Here is a 21,784-nt window from a genome sequence, read left to right on the forward strand (position 1 = left end):
AAGCGGTGCGCCTCTCACAAGTCGGTGGGAAGCTTTTAGACGGCTGATCGCGGGATCAAGCCATAGACGCTCAGGGTGGAAAGGCACGATCGGCGGGAACCTGGTGTGTGTCCACCCTTGCCTGGGTACCAGGTTCAGCGCAGAGAAAAGGTCGTATCTGGAAACGGAGGGGTCACGGTCGGTGACCTCAGATGACATCACAAAGGGCTCGCCCGAAAGCTGACTGCGAAGGTCTGTGTGTGGAAGCTGTGTTGAATATTCATTCGTTTTTGCTCTCTCTCTCCTTCCCCCACACTGTCCATCTCCCACGGCAGCGATTACTGCGAACTGAACTGAACTTTGCGTCACTTTGAAACTGGTCATTTGCCCCTAGACAACGATAGAGCTTGATTGATCCTGTTATCTTAATTCTGTGCACATGTATGTTTATCATTGCTGAACTGTTGCATTCATTATCCTTTTGATTAGAGTACTGTGTTGCTTGTTTCTTTAATAAAACTTTCTTAGTTCTAGTAATCCAGACTCCAACTGAGTGATCCATTTCTGCTGGTTTGGCAACCCAGTTACGGGGTACGTAACAAATTAAATAAATCAGGAATAGAAAAGAGCTAAACTTATTAATTAATGGATATAGAGTCAGGAAGAAGGGAAACAGGCCCTTCAGCCCAACTAGCTATGCTAACCAAGATTCAAAGTTCAAAGCAAATTATTATCAAAGTATGTATATGTTGCCATCTACTACCTTGAGATTCATTTTTGTGGGCATTCACAGTAGATACGATAGTATCAATGAAAAATTACACACAAACAAAGACTGACAAACAACCAATGTGCAAAAGAAGAGAAACTATGCAAATAAAATAATAAATAAATAAATAATACCAAGAATATGAGGTACAGAGTCCTTGAAAGTGAGTCCATAGGTTGTGTATTCAGTTCCGAAATTACCATCTAGAATGATCCCATTTGCCCACATTTGGGCCATTTTCCTCTTCGCCTTTCCTATCCACATACATGTCCAAGCGTCCATTAAACATTGCTAATGGACCAAGCTTCTGACAGCTTTTTCCATATACTGCGTGGTAAAAGTTACCCTTCAAGTTCCTATTAAATGGACCTGCCTTCTGACAGATCATTCCATATACTGACCACCCTCTGGGGGAAACAAAGTTGTCCCTCAGGTTCCTATTAAATTCCACTCCCCACCAAACTTATGTCCTCTAGTTCTTGATTCCCAAACCAAAGAAAGGGCATTAGGACCCATACAGCTTGGCACCAGTGTCTTCGCAGAGCAATGTGTGGTTAAGTGCCTTGCTCAAGGACACAACACGCTGCCTCAGCTGAGGCTCGAACTAGCGACCTTCAGATCACTAGACGAACACCTTAACCACTTGGCCACTCTGCAGTAAATATTTATACTGCACCATCTGCCGCTGCTGGACTATAAACATGCAGGAGCAATGTGTGGTTAAGTGCCTTGCTCAAGGACACGTGGCCTCGGCTGAGGCTCAAACTCGTGACCTTCAGATCACTAGTCCAACGCCTTAACCACTTGGCCACGCGCCAACACTCTGTTATACACCCCTGTAAGATCTGCCCGTATTCCCCTAGGGTTCAATGAATAAAACTCCAGCATCTCAACCTTTCTTCATAGTTCATAACTCAGACCCTCAAGTCTCAGAAACATCCTCACATCCTCATAAATCTCCTCTGGCCTATTTCCAGTTTGATGGAATCCTATCTGTAGCAGAATGACCAAAACTGAACACAATATTCCAAATACCTTGTGCAAGTGATCTGAAGAGAGGACTGGAAAATGATGTTGAGATGAATGAACGGTAAAGCAGGGGTAGGAAGCCAGATGACCTACCCCTGCTCCTATCTTTTATGATCTTATGTTTCTATATTATGGTATATATGCATGGACTAGATGGGCTGAAAGGCCTGTTTCTGTGCTGTAGTGATCTATGACTAAGCATAAAACTCATAGTTGTTAAAAAAGCATTTGCTTCTCTCATATTGTTACCCTGTCTGACCTTGAGAAATGAGGTTGACACTCATGAACCCAAGAGATTCTGCAGTTGCAGGAAATCTTAAGCAACACACACAAAATCCAGAAGGAATTCAACAGGTCAGGCAGCATCTATGGAGAGGGATAAGCAGTCAATGTTTTGGGCTGAGATCATTCGTCAAGACTGGAAAGGAAGGGGGAAAGAGTCAGAATAAGGCGAGGCAAGGGGGAAGGAGTACCCACACTGGCAGAAGATAGGTGAGACCAGATGAGGGTGATAGGTGGATGAAGTTAGAAGCTGGGTGGGGATAAATGGACATGGTTTAATCGGAAATGACTGGGAAGGCGGAGGGAGACTAGAGGGAGGAAGTGGGCAAGTGAGGAGAAGAGAAAGCATGAGAGGGAAACTAGAATAAGGAATGGAAGAAGAGAGAAGGTGGAGGGGGAGAAATTACCAGATGTTTGAGATATCTCAGTTGCCTTCTGAAACTGCCCTGAAAGCCTTTTGAGGCAGTTAAGAATAGGTGTAAATCCTGGCCTTGTGCAATGTCAGTGTCCTGTCAATGAATGAATGAATGAATACCACAGGCCTGAAATAGGTACTGTACTCAAAACTTCATCATAGCCTCCTTGAAAAAATGTAACATCCTCACAGAATCGTGGTAGTCCTTAGCCTGTGACTGGTCAAAGCGGAGAAAGAGCATATAGAATGGCTTTCGCCTTGAATCTTTTCATTGGGAGCACATGGAAGTACCTCAAATATATCAAAAGAAATAGCTCATCTCCCATATTATGCCCCTTCCCACCTTTCTGAAGCAGCTGTTTCCCCACCTATGATAAAGCCTGTAAATCCCACCCCAGTCTGGATCCCAAGACACTACCAAAGAAAAAGAAAGAAATTAGGACATAGATTAGATGAATTTGAAGATAGGAATCTAATGGAAATCAACAAGGACAAGTTGCAGGATTTAGCCCAAACTGGTTCATGATCGAGAGTATCTTTTGATGATATGGAAGAACCCCATGCCAAACTACCTTTTAGCATTTGGTCTTAAAAAAGAACTTCAGTTTCTAAAGAATCTAACATAGACATTCCAAAGTATGTAGCAGCCAACTAAATATTTCTGAAGTGTTGCTGTGTAGAAAATGTGGCAGCCAGTCTGTGCACAGGAAGGTCCCACAATTGATCATGAGATTATTATCAGATAGTATATTATAGCAATATTAAGGGAGAAATATTGACCAAGATACAGAGAAAATCTTACCAGAAGGACCTTTTTTGGTGCCCTGGGATCCACAAGAAAGCGACCAGTGATTAAAAAAGCATGATATTCGTCATTGGAGAATTCAAGTAGCTCCAATTTGACTGAGCTCCCTGAACAGAGTGAAGAAGGAGCCTGTTAATATGAAAATTAAGGATATTATTCAAAGCTAGAGCATGTAAAAACTATATATATCTATTATTAAAAAAATACCGACTGCAATTGTTTTGAACCACATTTCCTGGCAGATATAATGAAGGTCCAATTATTCAGTAATTTGTCGTTTGAATATTTCACACAAAATTTGTAGCTTGTGCTGTAAATAGAATAGCCTGAAGTTAGAAATTAAATAAGTGTGCTGCATTGATGCAATTTTTATGAAGAAATAAAGGATTTGTGCCCGAAGCTTTTGTCACAGATTAATCTACACACATAGGTCCTTATTCAAACCCTGCCATTTTTAACAGGTGCAGAGAATATGGATTAACTTTGAACATGGATTAAATTGTGATGATATAGTCCCTGAAGTCTTATATATTACAATTTATCTTTATCAGTCCAATCATAATGCATTCACATTAAGCATATAATGCTGAAAAATAGAAAGTTAGGCTCCTGGCTGCTTGTACCATCTCTCTCCTCCCTGAAGCCCCCTCCCAAGTCCCTCTTTCAGCAAGAAACATTGCTTAATACCTGTAAGCTTCTCAAAATTCAATATCTAACAAAACCTGTGTGTGGCAGGATTTGGTGGCCAATCAGGATAATGCGGTTCACTTCTGTCTCATCAGCTGTCATTTCCTTGTTAATTATCAGACCACTTAAAGAGACCGTGCCCCCCGTCTCCCTCCCCAACCAATCATTCTTCAGCTGTCTGGTTTCTATCTCTGAACACAAGAATCTATGAGAAGGAACAAGACCAATCTGATTAAAACATTCTTCCAATCTCCCATGCTTCGCTCTCTCTCCCACGCTCTCTCTCTTTATTATATATGGGCTTGTCAACAGTGTAAAGTCCTCTATGGAACAAGCACATTTATTTTAAAAGAGATGGAATTCTTAAGGGGACATATTTCTTTCTTGGAAATGGAAATTCTTGTTTCATAATATCATAAAGAAATTAGACCACAGTAGAAGACTTCAGCCCATTGGAATTGTGGCAGTTGAACAAGATGACACGTAGGTCCACTTTCCAGCACTGTGGGTGATAACTGTTCAAGGATACTGTACTTCTCGTCGCTTAGTCAGTGTGTTCTGATTTTCTGATTTCCAGTAAGTTCCAAACCCACTGGCTCAGCACACTGCAGAAACCAGCCTTCCTTCCATGGACTCTGTCGCCACTTCTTGCTGCCTCAGTAAAGCAGCCAGCGCACGAAGACCCCAACAACCCCAGACATTTTCTCTTCTCCTCAATCCCATCGAGCATAAACCTGAAAGTACGCAACACTAGGCTCAAGGACAGCTCCTTTCCTGTAGCTATAAGACAATTGAATGGCTCCTGGTATGATAGACGCTCAAGATTTCCAGCATCTGTCTTGTTACCTTATTGCACCTTGGGGGCAGCCTAGCACAACCCTTGCTGTTTTGATTTGACGCAAATGACACATTTCACTGTATGTTTTGATGTACGTGTGACAAATACAGCTCATCTTTAATATGGTGATGAGATCAGTGTAACAGAATCTTTCTCATCCCAATGATGTGTGAGCACTGCTATCTTAAAGGAAGAGTCGACAACACACCATGCAATGTTTTCTATTTGTAACTCTGGTTATTCTACAAGCCATGAAATTATTTCACTGTAACAGGGCAGCTCTCTCCACCCTCTGAGTGAAAAAGTTCCCCCTCATATTCTCCTTAAACATTTCACCTGTCACCCTTAACCATGACCTCTAGTTGTAATCCCACCCAACTTCAGTGAAAAAAGCATTTACCATATCTATACCCTTCATGATTTTTCCCTATACCCAAGATCCTCAAGTCCCAGCAACATCCTTGTAAATCATCTCTGTTTGGAATTGGAATTTGTTGTCACAGAAGATTTGACAAGTTCACTACCAGCCCTTTTATACATTATACGTTGCACTTATAATAAACAAAGATAGGAATCTATCTACCTGTTTTCTAAACCTGATGGCTCTTTAAAAATACACTTGGAGATGATTCTCTTTTACTCAGATGTCTGTGATAATGCCTTATTTAGTTTGGAGAAGATAGCAGCAGCACAATGTTAGCAGAATCACACACACAAAATGCTGGAGGAACTTAACAGGTCAGGTAGCATCTACCTGAGAGGAATCAACAGTCAATGTTCTGACCCGAGACTATCTATTCCTCTCCACAGATGCTGCCTGACCTGCTGAGTTCCTCCAGCATTTTGTCTGTGTTGCTCTGGATTTCCAGCATCTGCAGAGTCTCATGTTTACAATGTTAGCAGGACAGATTGTCAAAGGAGAATGAAAATTTGCTTGATGTCTCCTCCTGCGGAGAGGTTCGGGATGTTCCTGAACTTGCCCATCTGTCTGGAATTCCAGATTTTGCTGAGTGTAGCAGACCTAAAGTGGAGCCAGTAAGGCAGCCTTGGATATTCAGAGTATTAGCTGGCTGCATGTGTCTGAGATCACTAGCCATTAAAAGCCAATAATTTTTTTCTCTCTACATGTACATGACAGGAAAGGATTTAATGAAGATGAGCTCCACTCTTTCTCACCAGATGGATTGCGTGTTTTATTATTAACTCTTAAAGCAGCAGTTAAGATAATTGATATGCTAATTGAATCGAATTCCTGTCTATTCAAGCCATTAAAGGCTACTCAATATTCCTACTTATTCATCTTGGTATGAGTTAGTATGTGGAGTTCTATATTTTATCTGATAAAATAAGAATAACAATGCAGATGTCTTTTTTATTCCACAAGGGAAGGGATTTATTTATTTCAGGCATACAAATAGCCAAAGCTGAGTCTTTTATCACCACCAGAATGCAATAAGATACAGTACTGGATGGGTATGGAGACTTGGTTAGGACCCCTTATTGGAGTATTAAATTCAGTTTTAGGTGCTGCACATAGAGATTTGTAGATGCACGGTGAGAGCAATTTGACTGGCCACATCACAGCCTGTTATGTATCGGATTCCAAGAGGCTGCAGAGGGTTGCAGACATCACCAGCTCCATCATGGGCACTGGATCTGCAAATCTCTGTGAGTCCACTGGAGAAGCTGGGATCCAATGTCTGTGAATCCACAAGTTCAAAGTACATGTATTATCAAAGTACATATACGTTACTACCGTATACAACCCTGAGGTTCATTTTCTTGCAGATGTACTCAATAAATCCAGAATAGAATAATAGAATCAATGAAAGACCGCAACAACTCGGGCATTCAAGCCATGTGCAAAAGACAACAAACTGTGCAAAGACAGAATGAAAATAGTAATAATAATAATAATTAAGCAATAAATATTGAGAACATGCAGTGTAGTGTCCTTGAAAGTGAGTCTATAGGTTGTGGGAACATTTCAGTGATGGGAAGAGTGAAGTTGAGTGTAGTTATCCCCTCTGGTTTCAGGAGCCTGATGGTTGAGGGGTGATAACTGTTCCTGAACCTGGTGGTGTAAGCCCTGAGGCTCCTGTACCTCCTTCCTGAAGGCAGCAGTGAGAAGAGAGCATGGCCTGGATGGTGGGAGTCCGTGATGATAGATGCTGCTTTCCTGTGACAACGCTCAATGGAGTCCACTGGAGGCCAAAGAACATAGTCTGTCCTAGTGTTAAAGGACTGTGCGTATGCATGAGTGGAGAGAGGGAGGAATGGGGCTTGTTTCGCTGTTGTAGTTTTGTTGATTGGTATGTTCTGTTTTGTTGTTTTCTGTGTTCTGCCAAGCATATCGGGCATGCTATATTGGCACCAGAATATGTGGCAACACTTGCAGACTGCCCCCAGCACATCCTTAGGTGTGTTGGTTGTTAACTCAAAAATGGTGCATTTCACTGTATGTTTCGATGTACATGTGATAAATAAATCTGAATCTGAATCCTGCCCACCACTGAGGACATATTGAAGAGGCTGTGGATCAAAAAGGCGGTATCCATCATTAAGGACCCTCACCATCCAGGATATGCCCTCTTCTCATTACTGTCATTAGGAAGGAGGTAGAAGAACCTGATTCAGAAATGGCTTCTTCCCCTCCACCATCAGATGGGTCCATGAACCCATCCCTTTAATCCTGTCTTATTTATTTATTTTTGCGTTTTATAGTAATCTTATGTCTTTGTAGTGTACTGCTGCCACAAAACTATAAATTTCACATCATGTAAGTCAGCAATAATAATAAATCTGAATCTGATCCTGATTGTGAACAGGGTAAAGTGAAACTTCACTGGAAGCAAACTTCATCTGATAACAGGAAATGCTAGAGACACAACAGGTCAGGTGGCATCTATAGAGAGAGAAACAGAAATTATGTGTCAGGTCAACGACCTAAAAAAAAGTTTGTTGAAGAAGCTTTGACCTGAAATCTTAAATCTTTCTCTTTCCATAGATGCTGAATATTTACAGTGCTTTGTACTTTAGTTCAAGTTTAATTGTCAATGAAATACAGTATTCCTCTGGGGCCAAGGTGCCAAACACATTACATACTCAGCACACAGTACACAGTACCTATAGTTATGATAGCACATACAGTCACAAAAATAATATTAGCAGCAGTCGCAGAGCGGCATGGTCTTTAGATTGATGGTGCGTGAGGTGTTATCCTGGAGCCACGTTTCTGTGATAACAGGTATGCAACGATTCCTGATCTTGCACTGGGTCAGCAGCAGACGAAGGCAAATCAGCTTATCTTCCAGAATTTAGGGTTTCCAGAATCTAAGGGTTTTTTTATTTATGAAAACAGGCTCAATAAACTTGGTCATCGTACCCTTTAGTTTAGAAGGCTGAAGTGACAGAGGGTTTCAAAGGAGTTGGTTTACTTTGGCATGGAATCAAAATGAGCAGGTAACAACCTGAAATGAAAGCCAGCAGTGAAATGTGGAAGCATTTTCTTGTGCCAAATCTCAAATTTTCTCCAAATATAAACTGTTGATCCCAGCTGTAAAATTTTCAACAGTGCTGACTGATTACATTAGCAGCTGGTGTGGAGGCTCCAGTGCACAGAATCGGGGGGTGGGGGTGGTGGGACAAAAAAAGCTTCACAGGGTTGTAGACTCAGCCAGCTCCAAAGTGGGCACTGGTGTCCCCAGTATCAAGGCAGTGCCTCAAGAAGTCAGCATCCATCATTCAGCACCCCCATCACCCAGGACATGCTCTCTTCTCATTACTACCATCAGGGATGTGGCACAGGAGCCTGGAGACACTCACTCAGCATTTTAGGAACAGCTTCTTCTGCTCTGCCATCAGATCTCTGAATGATCCATGGACCCAAGAATACTACCTCACTGTTTTGCTTTCATTTAGCACTACTTATTTATTTATTATTTATTTTTGTGATGTATGGTAATTTTTATGTATTTCACTGTACTGCCACAAAACAGCAAATAAACCTGATTCTGAATTGAAACTATCCATGACACAGAAGGAGGTCACCTGCCTATCAGGTCAACGCCAGCTCCCCACAAAACAATCTCATCTGCCCTGTTCTCCACTCCTTATTTTATTATAGCTGTACAATGTATATTCTTCCAAAAGCCTATCGTTCTTTTGCCACTTCCCTACACTGAGTAATCTGGAGTAAATATGTTTGATTTTTGTTAACCAAACATATGAAGGGATGTGAGGAAAAGACATGCATGTGAAGCAGGCCAAATATCCCACTCCTGCTTCACTGTTCTTGGGTTTAAGGGCCACCCCTGAGGTTTAAGTGTGCAACCTGATATGCCATTTAGTACTAATTGAGTGCAAAACTTTCACAGACACAATCTATAAACTGGGATGGTTCTGAAGCCATTTCTGCTCAATATTGTCACAGTTGGAAGAACTCAGGAACAGCTTCTTCCCCACTGTTTAACAGACTCCTGAACCAATCGCCTCACTCACACACCTTTCCCAGGGGGGCTGCCACATTCTCCAACCCTTAATTCTACATCTTCCAATGTTGTCATTAGGCAATTCTTTTTGCACCACTGCAGACTGCATGGCAATCTTCACGCTGTTCAGTTGAATTACACCCATTGCTGTATTTATTGTTGTAAAGAGGAAAATTAATTTTATTTGCTACACGTACATTGAAACATACAGTGAACTAAGTCATTTGCGTCAATGGCCAGCGCAGTCTGAGGATGTGCTGGGAGCAGCCCGCAGTGTCGCCACGCTTCTGGCACCAACATAACTGCCCACAACTTACTTACCGTGCTAGCCCATATGTCTTTTAGGAACGTGGGAGGAAACTGGACTGCCCGGAGGAAAACTGCGTAGTCTCAGGGAAAATGTACAAACTCCTTACAGAGAGTAGTGGGAATTGAACCCTGATCTTCTGATCGTCGATGCTGTGAACACCACACAACATTATTACCATGTATACTGTTTACACTGTGAGCTTCAGTGAGCTAGGAATGTCACTGCATGTGACAATCAACTGATCTGAATTCATTAACGCATCTTTGGATTGTGGGAGGAAACTCGAGCGGAAAAACTGATATAGTCACAGAGAGAAGATCAGGCAGACTTTGCTAATGTGCCACTCAAGGTCAGGATCAAACCCAAATCCTCAAAGCTCTGAACCACAAACACTAACCTCTACATGACTATGTCATGGGATACAGTACTGTGTAAAAGTCTCAGGCACGTGCATATAGCCAAGGTGCCTAAGACTTTTGTGCAGTACTGCAAGCTGTTTTTTTATATCATTTCCTGCATGGGTTAATTTTGGTTTTGATTTGAAGCACATGGTGCTCTCTTCATTTGCCCATGAAACAGCAATATCTGAATACTTAGTAGATACAGTACTGTGCAAAAGTCTGAGGCACCCTATATATAAGTTGTGACATCTGTTGTTTTGTGACAGCAGTACAGAACAGGCAGAACAAATTACCATAAATAACACAAAAAATATATAGTGCAAATTAGGAATAGTGAGGAAGTGTTCATGGACCATTCAGAAATCTCACAGCAGAGGGGAAAAAGTTGTTTTATGTAAAATATTGAGTGCAGATCTTCAGGCTTCTGTACCTCCTCCCTGGTGGCAGTAAGAGGGCATGATGACCGAGCAACACACATCAAAGTTGCTGGTGAACGCAGCAGGCCAGGCAGCATCTCCAGAAAGAGGTACAATCGACGTTTCAGGCCGAGACCCTTCATCAGGACTAACTGGCATAATGATAGTAGTAATGCATACTATGCAGCCTGAGAGGATGAATGGCTTTATCTTGTTCCAAAATTGGGATCAATCACTCCACAGAGCACTTTATTCCAACAATAAAACAGATCTGACTGTGTTCCTGATCAATTTAAAACACTCTCTGCTCTCTAGATAAATATACTTGGTTTGCCTTTGGCTTTGCGTATTATAATACAAAGACAGATATTTGCCATATTTTCTTTCATATTTTAGCATAATGAAATGTGTAATTTAGCCTCTTTGAAAACAAATTGGAACTCTGGCAAATATGTTTTTAAATTTGGTTTTGTGCATTAGATGAAAAGGCGGGTTTTCTGTAGCCCATGCTGTTCAGTGTTCTAGGAATTAATAACCAGTCTGACTAAACATTACTAAATTTGCTTTGCTTTACTTCATGCTGTGCTTCTTTCTTGCTTCAGTTCCAGGACCTCCTGCCGGAATTAAAGCTGTCCCCTCCTCGGCCACCAGTGTGGTGGTGTCCTGGCTCCCTCCAACCAAGCCGAATGGAATCATCCGCAAATACACCATCTTTTGTTCGAGCCCTGGATCTGGGCAGCCAGTAAGTTGGAAAATTCCATACCCTTCCACCCCAGCTCCCCTTTAAATATTTAATCACTTACCCCCGGGAATAACAGGAAACCAGAGCATAGTAAACGTACAATCAATCCTGCTGAGCTTTATATTGTTATCCACTGTTTACTGGGAAACTTTTAATTTTATATTGAACTTGTTGAAAACATCAGAACTGGAGCAGGAATAGGCCAATCAGGCTATTTCCCCATTCAGTAAGATCTGATAGTGCTGTTAACCCTATGTTCTTACCTTATCTAAATGACCATTAACTCCCTATTGGCTCTGATGGTCTGCCTCTTGGGTATCACTTTGATTCTTCAGGTGTATCTGATAGGACTGGCTTATTATGTATCCTCTTCCACAGGTTAACCAGAGGGCTCTCTGGCTGACTTATGAAGGTAGTTAAGAGGATGAAAGGGACTAGAGACACCTTTAGATCCATAGTCAGAAAGATTCTCTTCCTAGAGAGCAACAATGAACCTTTTGGGATTTTACAAGTTGATGCTTTCATAGTCACTCTTACTCACACCTGGACTTAATATTTTCAAATAATTAAACAATTGGGTGACGGGATGGAAATAAGTGTCTATCAAAGGAGGTGTAAGGCTGCTAGCCTGTAGGTCACCCTTGGGTAAGGTGTCGCACCTGAAACAGCTGCACAGGTTGACTCTGTGGTTAAGAAGGCATACGGTACATTGGCCTTCATCAATCGTGGAATTGAGTTTAAGAGCCGAGAGGTAATGTTGCAGCTATATCGGACCCTGGTCAGACCCCACTTGGAGTACTGTGCTCAGTTCTGGTCACCTCACCACAGGAAGGATATGGAAACTATAGAAAGGGTGCAGAGGAGATTTACAAGGATGTTGCCTGGATTGGGGAGCATGCCTTATGAGAATAGGTTGAGTGAACTCGGCCTTTTCTCCTTGGAGCGACAGAGGATGAGAGGTGACCTGATAGAGGTGTACAAGACAATGAGAGGCATTGATCATGTGGATAGTCAGAGGCTTTTTCCCAGGGCTGAATTGGCTAGCATGAGAGGGCACAATTTTAAGGTGCTTAGAAGTAGGTACAGAGGAGATCAGCAGGTTGGGCAGCATCCGTGGAAAAGATCGGTCGACGTTTCAGGCTGAAATGTTGACTAATTTTTTTCCACAGATCCTGCCCGACCTGCTGATTTCCTCCAGCGTGTTGTGGGTGTTGCTTTGACCCCAGCATCTGCAGATTATTTTGTGTTTGTGGTACAGAGGAGATGATGTCAGGGGTAAGTTTTTTTACGCAGAGAGTGGTGAGTGCGTGGAATTGTCAAGGCGGATCGACTCAATCCAAGAGCGCAGATACCACAAACACAATAACACAAGCAATACTTTCTCAAACTTTACTCTTTATTCATAGCATGCTATGGGGGAAGTTACAGACTGATCTCCCAAAGAGCCAGTCCGGATGCTACCCTCCCTTAATGCACAATTCTTCACAATTTATAATATTGATCATTATGTCCACAGGAAATCTTACAATTACGCGAGTTAAGACAGTTAGAATAGTTTCGATCACATGTTAATATACTATTAGATGTAAAATCATTATTAGTTAGTTATAATTATTTTCTGCCAAAGCTAGCCTGGATACAATATTAGTTCCTTATATTGACACCTTCCCCTTTCTCTGGAACATTCTATCCCCTACACTATCCTTCCCATATTTAGTTATACCTTGAGATGTCCCTTCTGTATGGCCAGATAGAGGACAATGTCTAATACGTCACCTGTTGCTGGGTAAGGTTTCTTCCTGACTTGCCCAACAGCAGTAAGCTGAAGTGCTCATAAGGTGATTGATCATTAGCTAATCATCGTTCTTAGTATTTACCTATCCCTCTACTCTATCAAAATGGGCTGCTGGCGATGGTAGTGGAGGTGGATACAGTAGGGCCTTTTAAGAGACTCCTGGATAGGTACAGGGAGCTTAGAAAAATAGAAGGCTGTGGTTAAGCCTAGGTAATTTCTAAGGTAGGGACATGTTCAGCACAGCTTTGTGGGCTGAAGGGCCTGTATTGTGCTGCAGGTTTTCTATGTTTCTAAGTCTGCTCCACTGTCGAGGATGAATATCATTGACTTACAAAGCCTGCTGGGGATAATATTGACCTGGGAACCTGCTGCATCATCTGGAACAGGGGTTCCCAACATTTTTTTATGCCATGGACCAAGGGGTCTGTTGTTCCCAGGTTGGGAACCCCTGATCTAGAGACTATCCTAAAGAATCGAGGAAATATACCATTGCTGCCAAACTTCTTCAGTAGAAAGAGCACTTCAGAAATAGATCCATTAACTCAGTCCTCCACTAAATTATAATACTATATGAAACCTCTACATGTAAAGGGTGTTTTAATAATATTTTAAAATGCATCCTTTCAAATGTAAATCCTCTGTGATCAAGTGGGGATTTCTTTTCTCCGCAAAGGCAAATTCCTTTCAAATATTAACAAGCATCAATCAAATATCATCTGAAAAGAAGCAGTGTAACTCTCACTCTCACGTAGAAAATACCTGGCTTTGATTTCCACTTAGCAAATATTGAAAACACTTTAATTGTACTCAGAAATGATGTATAAATATAAAGTATTTTTTGTAGTTCAATGATGTGCAGAAACGTAATAATTAAGAGCAGGGCTGCCGCAGTCCCTGCTAATGATTAAGGAGCTGTCTTATGGGGTTCACCCTGACCCAAGGGAATCTGGCCAGTCCAACTGCAGGCTATGGACCAGAGAACATGTGCCTGAGCAGCTCATCAGTCACAAGCAAATTGACTGGGGTATAGATAGGATAATGCAAGCAGGCCTTTTGCACTGAAATTGGGTGAGATTAGAACTAGAGGTCATGGTTTAACAGTGAAAAGTGAAATGTTTAAGATGAATATGAGGGGGATTACCTTCACTGAGGGGGTGCTGACAGAGTGGAACAAGCTGCCAGCAGAAGTGGTGGATGCAGGTTCGATTTCAACATTATTTGAGAGAAATTTGGATAGGCACGTGAATGGGAGGGGCATAGAGGGCGATGGTCTGGGTGCAGGGCAATAGTACTAGGCAGATCAATAGTTCAGCATGGACTAGATGGGACAAAGGGCCTGCTTCTGTGCTGTAGTGTTCTATAACTCTATGAGTCTATGACTGCCTAGAACTACTTGCTTTGTGGAGAGTCTTCCGAGACCTAAGAGATGCATGGACTCCAGTTAAAGAGAATTGATATATACTCATGTTCGGACAAGGAGTGCAGAGCTTCCCCTGAAATTACCAGAGTGTCCCCTCTCCTTCCTCAGCCTCCAGTCCAAGTAAATTCTATAGAAATTCCTGGACAATTCCACTGCAAATGCGAATATTATGCATGCAGAGGAAAATTCAAAAAATTGCAATGAAATGTAGGATTGCTCTGGGTTCGTATTAAGTATAACCATAAAGCTACCTCCTAGTATTTTTGATTGGCATTTACTGCTCTTGCATGCTTTTGAAATGCAAATCCTTTTTTCCAACTTTGGATGTGTTGGAGCCGGCATAGGAATGGCATCCCCACTGTTGTTCACACTCTCTACTACATTCCCATGTGTGGCACCAAGATGTCTCCTTGTGACTCAGTATAATGGATGATGAAGGATATCCAGGGAAGAGGATAGAATATAGGGTCTTAGAAATACTGATGAGGGACATAGAGTCAACATATTCCAGTCATGTCCAGACCAGATAACATGTTGGCATGCTTCCCAGTGCTTTTTCTGGCTTCTGCCCTTTCTTTCCAGTCCTGATGAAGGGTCTCAGCCCGAAACATCATTTATTGATGACACAGAGTTTGGGGGAGTTGTAGATAGTCTGGAGGGTTGTCAGAGGTTACAGCGGGACATCGATCGGATGCAGAACTGGCCTGAGAAGTGGCAGATGGAGTTCAACCCAGATAAGTGTGAAGTGGCTCATTTTGGTAGGTCAAATATGATGGAAGAATATAATATAAATGGTAAGACGTTTACAGTGTGAAGGATCTGCTGCGCAGGTTGACAGTGTTGTTAAGAAGGCATATGGTGTGTTGGCATTCATCAACAGTGGGATTGAGTTCAAGAGCCGTGAGGTAATGTTACAGCTATATAAGACCATGGTCAGACCCCACGGAGTACTGTGTTCATTTCTGGTCACCTCACTACAGGAAGGATGTGGATACTATAGAGAGAGTACAGAGGAGATTTACAAGAATGTTGCCTGGATTGGAAGGTGTACCTTATGAGAATAGGTTGAGGGAACTCGGCCTTTTCTCCTTGGAGCAATGGAGAATGAGAGGTGACCTGATAGAGGTGTATAAGATAATGAGGGCATTGATCGTGTGGATAGTCAGAGGCTTTTTCCCAGGGCTGAAATGGCTAACATGAGGGGACATAGTTTTAAAGTGCTTGAAAATAGGTACCAAGGGGATGTCAATCTTTTTTTGATCTAAAAAGAGCATATATACAAACAAGAGGAGAAGTATCTCAAATATATATATATATATATATATCAATAACAATACATAAAGAAGGTGAAATAAACATTATCAAAATCATGCATAGTATTAATCTGATATAGAATGTATAATAAGGAAAAAGATAATTAATTTTCCTCATCAACTCATGAAGAGAAAAAAGACTTTTTGAAATTTCTATGTGAAAAAAAAACACTATTCTGTACAAACAAAAACAGAAAAAGAAAAAAAAAGGACTGGGCAGTCCATCTTGAGAGTAAAACCAAGAAAAGAAAAACTTTCTGATCAAATCCAAAACTTCGGAAGTACCAAGGGGATGTCAGGGGTAAGTTTTTCACACAGAGAGTGGTGGGTACATAAAATGCACTGCCGGCAATGGTGATGGAAGCAGATACATAGGGTGTTTTAAGAGCCTCTGAGATAGGTACATGGAGCTCAGAAAAGTAGAGGGCTATGTGGTAGGGAAATTCTAGGCAGCCTCTAGAGTAGGTTACTTGGTCAGCACAACATTGTGGGCTGAAGGGCCTGTAATGTGCTGTAAATTTCTATGTTCTATGTTTTATTCCTCTCCATCGATGCTGCCTGAATTGTTGAGTTCCTCCAGAATTTTGTGTGTCTTACTTAAGATCTCCAGCATCTGCAGAATCTTTTGTGTTTATGTTGAGATACTTACCCCCGCTCTTAAAACATTATTAGTCCTAAATCATAAACAAAAGAGATACTGCAGATGCTGAAAATCCAGAGTAACACATACAAAATGCTGAAAGAACTCAGCAGTCCAGGCAGCATCTATGGAGAGGAATAGAAAGTCAACATTTCAGGGCCCAGCCTTCAGTACTATTCATCAGTCCTAAATCAGTGGCTTCCTACCATTTAGTAAGGCTTCCAAACCCCAATAAGGAGAGCCTTTCAACAGAACAAAAGGACAAACGTGTAGTTAAGTCATTTTTTATGACCTCAGAAAGCCCCAGAGTTTTGAGGTACCTTTTACGTATGTATTTTATTGTAATGAAGGAAACACAGCAAGCTCCCACTAACAGCAATTGACAGCACGTTTTTATGAGGAGGGGTAGGTATTGACAAAGGGACAAAAGGGTAAACTCATCTGTTCTTCAAAATATCAGTATGCAATATTCTATGACTGGGCAGACAAGTCTGACATCCTATACAAAGGACAGTATCCCCACTACTGTATCACTCCCTCGCTGTTATACCTTGGACACTGGCCTGAAACGTTGAGTGTTTATTCATTTCCATAGATACTAACTGATCTGCTGAGTTCCTCCAGCATTGTGTGTGTGTTGCTCTGGATTTCCAGCATCTGCAGAATCTCTTGTGTTTACTGTATCTCTTTCTGCTTCAATCACCAATGTGGGATTTGAATCCACACTGTTCTGTCCTAAAGATAAGAGTACATTGAGCCACAGGCCGGTAACATTATATTCTTGTCTATTTTGGTCACTGAGAGTCTAAACCACCATTTTTATGGGAAAATGTGTCTTTTGTCAAAGGATTTCCCATGTCCCACACTCACCAACCACTCTTCCATTGTTACTCTGTTGACATGTCCATCCTTGCAACATATAACTAATTGGAAACGCTACTGTCTTCCTGTTACTTAATTGGATAGGTCTTAACTAGCAGTCAAGAGCCTTTTCACACCACCCCTTCCCTCCGTGATTTGCCAATATTTGAATAATTAATAAACAGTTGTCCTGAAGGAAAATGAAACAGACATATTTCACTTGATACCCTATGATTTCTCAGCAGAACTGCTTGCAGCAACACTCTGGAATTTAATCTTTGATCCCCTGGGACAATGCTGAATGACTGACAACCCTATTTTATCTTCCCCAGCAAGGACCACGCCTTATTAGAAAATTGCAGTCCTAAATTCATCACCTGCTGATCTCTGGCACTGTGAACTGTCTAAGGGCACCCTTAATACAATCTTCCTGCGGCTCAAGGCCTCGGCCTCGCCCCAAACAGAACCCAGCCAGCCAGAGAAAGAAACATCATATTTTAAAAGTGTCCTGTTGTGAAAGTATGTTTGCTATTGATACATTCAATTGATGGTGGGGGTCTTCTGTCAATCTTCTTTTCTGAGACATGTGGATTTAAAATCCTATTATGACTGCAGACCCCAAAAATGACAGTTTTGTCATCAGGTATTCACACCAAAATTAGAAGTATTGTGCCCTGTGTTATTATAGATTTTTCAAGACAGCTTTGACAACATGCCAGCAAAATAACTGTATCAGATCCCCATGGTTTTAACTAGCCGCTTTGATGAACAGATTACAACTCCATGGCAACGCACAGCTCAGATAGTGAAATGAATTTGAAGCAGAGGTTTTGATAAGTGGCAATTTGCAGATCTCTAGTCTCTTTATCACTGATGTGTGGGGCCAGGGTTGTAGCTTTCTAAAGAAAGTAGCACCTTTGCCCATCTCCTCATAGAAAAATGACTCGTAAACCAGAAACCAAACTCAATGGAATGGCAGAAGTGCGAATGGAAATTGGCCAAACTGTATTTTCCTCCCTGTCTAACAAAAGAGAGAATGAGCTTGTAAATGTTGGTTCAAGATGATATCTATTGGTAAACTATAACAAAGTAGAGTTTGAAATGAAAGACAATTAATTTCACCTTTTGGTTCCATCTTAGTTTCTTCCTTTTGGGTGCAAAGACAATGAGAGAGTCTCTCCAGAATCCATGTTGTGGGAATTCCCGACAGACAACACGATTATGCTCCAGGGGTTCATACACAAGGAGGAACAGGATGAAAGTTGTTTATGCAGTAGCTTTTTCCATTGATCTGCCTATCTACTTTTTTAGTTCTAATGTGATTTACAAGTACAGTGGTGCTGGAAAGTTTAAAGTTTGTGAACCCTGTAGAATTTTCTCTATTTCTTCATAAATATGACCTAAAATGTGATCAGATCTTGATGTAAGTCCTAAAACTAGATAAAGAGAACCTAATTAGATAAATAACACAAATAAATTATACTTCATTTACTTATTGAGAAAAATGATCCAATATTACATGTATTTGATGGAAAAAATAGGTGAACCTTTGCTTTCAGTCACTGGTATGACCCGCCCCCACCTCCACCCCCGTAAAGAATAACTTCAACCAAACATTTCCAGTAGCTGTTGATCAGTCCTGCACATCAGCTTGGAGGAAGTTTAGATCATTCCTCCATACAAAACTCTTTCAGTTCATCAATATTTCTGGGATACCTTGCATGGACAGCCCTCTTCAGGTCATGCCACAGTATCTCAATTAGATTAAGATCTGGACTCTGACATGGCCATTTCAAAACACACATTTTCTTCTTTTTAAACCATTCTGTTGTTGATTTACTCTTGTGTTTTGGTTCATTGTCTTGTCCCAAATGTTCAAATATCTTGATACAATTCTGAATGCATCATTCCCTCAACAATTACAAGCTGTCCAGGCCCTGAGACAGCAAAGCAGCCCCAAACCATGATGCTGTTTCTACCATGCTTCACAGTTGGGATGAGGTTTTGGTGTTGGTGTGCAGTGCCCTTTTTCCTCCAAACATAGCAGTGTTTTATTTCTGCCAAAAAATTCAACTTTTGTCTCATCTGTCCACAGAATATTATCCCAGAAGCATTGTGGAACATCCAGGTGGTCTTTGCAAACTTGAGATGTGCAGCAATGTTTTTTTTTGGAGAGCAGTGGTTTCCTCCATGGTGTCCTTCCACGGACACCAATCTTGTTCAGTGTTTTTCTTATAGTGAACACATGAACAGAGACTTTAGTATGTTGTAGAGATCTCTGCAGGTCTTTTGCTGCTATCCTTGGGTACTTTTTACCTCCTTCAGCATTGCATGTTGTCCTCTTGGTGTGATCTTTGCAGGACGCCCACTCCAAGGGAGTATAGCAACATTTCCAAATTTCCTCCATTTGGAGACAATTTCTCTTATTGTGGACTGATGAACACTCAAGTCTTCAGAAATGCTTTTGTATCCTTTTCCAGCTTCATGCATCTCTACAATTCTTCTAAGGTCCTCTGAAAGTTGTTTTGATCGAGGCATGGTGCACATAAACAGATCTTTCTTGAGAAGCACAGACTATGTCAGTAACCTGACTTTGTGTGTCTTTTTAAAAGAGCAGGTCACCTGTACAACCCACACCTCCAATCTCATCTCATTGATTGGAACATCTGACTCCAAATTGCTTTTGTAGTAGGCACTACCCCAGAGATTCACATACCTTTTTGAACCTTGACTGTGATTGTTTAATTGGTGTACTCAGTAATGACTAGAGTAAGTGCAATTGTTTGTGTGTTATTTGTTTAGGCAGATTGTGTTTGTCTACTGTTGTGACTTAGATGAAGATCAGACCACATTTTATGAGTAATTAATACAGAAAACAAAGTAATAGCATAGGGTTCACAAACTTTTTCTTGCAACTGTATCCATCGATGCTGGATGAAAACCCCTCTGTCTCATGGAGTTGGTATGTCATAAATTACAAACACTCCAACCCACACAAAAACCCTCATGATCTCTGGAGAGAGGAAGAAAAAGGCTAAGGCTAATAGGGAGGAGAAGTATTTGGAACTCTGGCTCACTATTCAAGTAATCTCTAATCATAAATCATGAGAGGTTTATGTTGATTTGCCAACATCTCTTTACCATCAGATTCACTATTATTCCCCAGCTTACTCAGGAATGACTGGCAGTGTGCGTTTTAGTTTGTTATCCTTCCTTCCTCCTCCCTCCTCCATCTCCCCCCCTTCCTCTTCCCCATGGAATTTGGCAGTAGAGCTCCCATCGGATAAACTTCCATCAACTCACATAAAAGTTGCTGGTGAACGCAGCAGGCCAAGCAGCATCTCTAGGAAGAGGTACAGTCGACGTTTTGGGCCGAGACCCTTCGTCAGGACTAACTAAAAGAAGAGCTAGTAAGAGATTTGAAAGTGGGAGGGGGATGGGGAGGTCCAAAATGATAGGAGAAGACAGGAGGGGGAGGGATAGAGCCAAGAGCTGGACAGGTGATTGGCAAAAGGGATATGAGAGGATCATGGGATGGGAGGCCTAGGGAGAAAGAAAGGGGGGGGAACCCCAGAGGATGGGCAAGGGGAGAAGACAGAGAGGGACAGAGGGAGAAAAAGGATAGAGAGAGAAAGAATGTGTGTATATAAATAAATAACGGATGGGGTACGAGGGGGAGGTGGGGCATTAACGGAAGTTAGAGAAGTCAATGTTCATGCCATCAGGTTGAAGGCTACCCAGACGGAATATAAGGTGTTGTTCCTCCACCCTGAATGTGGCTTCATCTTTACAGTAGAGGAGGCCATGGATAGACATATCAGAATGGGAATGGGACGTGGAATTAAAATGTGTGGCCACTGGGAGATCCTGCTTTCTCTGGCGGACAGAGCGTAGGTGTTCAGTGAAACAGTCTCCCAGCCTGTATCAGGTCTCGCCAATATATAGAAGGTTGCACCGGACAGACTATATCACACCAGCTGACTCACAGGTGAAGTGTCGCCTCACCTGGAAGGACTGTCTGGGGCCCTGAATGGTGGTAAGGGAGGAAGTGTAAGGGCATGTGTAGCACTTGTTCCGCTTACAAGGATAAGTGCCAGGAGGGAGATCAGTGGGGAGGGATGGGGGGGACGAATGGACAAGGGAGTTGCCTACGGAAAGCTGAGGGGGGGGAGGGAAAGATGTGCTTAGTGGTGGGATCCCGCTGGAGGTGGCGGAAGTTACGGAGAATTATATGTTGGACCCGGAGGCTGGTGGGGTGGTAGGAGAGGACAAGGGGAACCCTATTCCTCGTGGGGTGGCGGGAGGATGGGGTGAGAGCAGATGTGCGTGAAATGGGAGAGATGTGTTTGAGAGCAGAGTTGATGATTCCCATTCTGATATGTCTCTACTGTAAAGATGAAGCCACACTCAGGTTGGAGGAACAACACCTTATATTCTGTCTGGGTAGCCTCCAACCTGATGGCATGAACATTGACTTCTCTAACTTCTGTTAATGCCCCACCTTCCCCTCGTACCCCATCCGTTATTTATTTATTTTATATTTTTATATATATATATGTATTCTTTTTCCCTTTCTCCTTTTTCTCCCTCTG

The 21,784-nt window shown here is 41.9% G+C and overlaps 1 protein-coding gene across 1 annotated transcript in view; it reads left to right on the forward strand.

Moving 5' to 3' along the window:
- The window catches only part of dscaml1 (Down syndrome cell adhesion molecule like 1), a 786,587-nt gene that overhangs the window by 630,520 nt on the left and 134,283 nt on the right, over positions 1–21,784 (forward strand). The window contains exon 20 of the mRNA XM_063038255.1: positions 11,024–11,163. Coding sequence (XP_062894325.1) covers positions 11,024–11,163 — 140 coding nt within the window. The remainder of the gene's footprint in view (positions 1–11,023; positions 11,164–21,784) is intronic.

The sequence above is a fragment of the Mobula hypostoma genome, chromosome X2 (genome assembly GCF_963921235.1).
Source record: "Mobula hypostoma chromosome X2, sMobHyp1.1, whole genome shotgun sequence".
NCBI classification, from domain to species: domain Eukaryota; kingdom Metazoa; phylum Chordata; class Chondrichthyes; order Myliobatiformes; family Myliobatidae; genus Mobula; species Mobula hypostoma.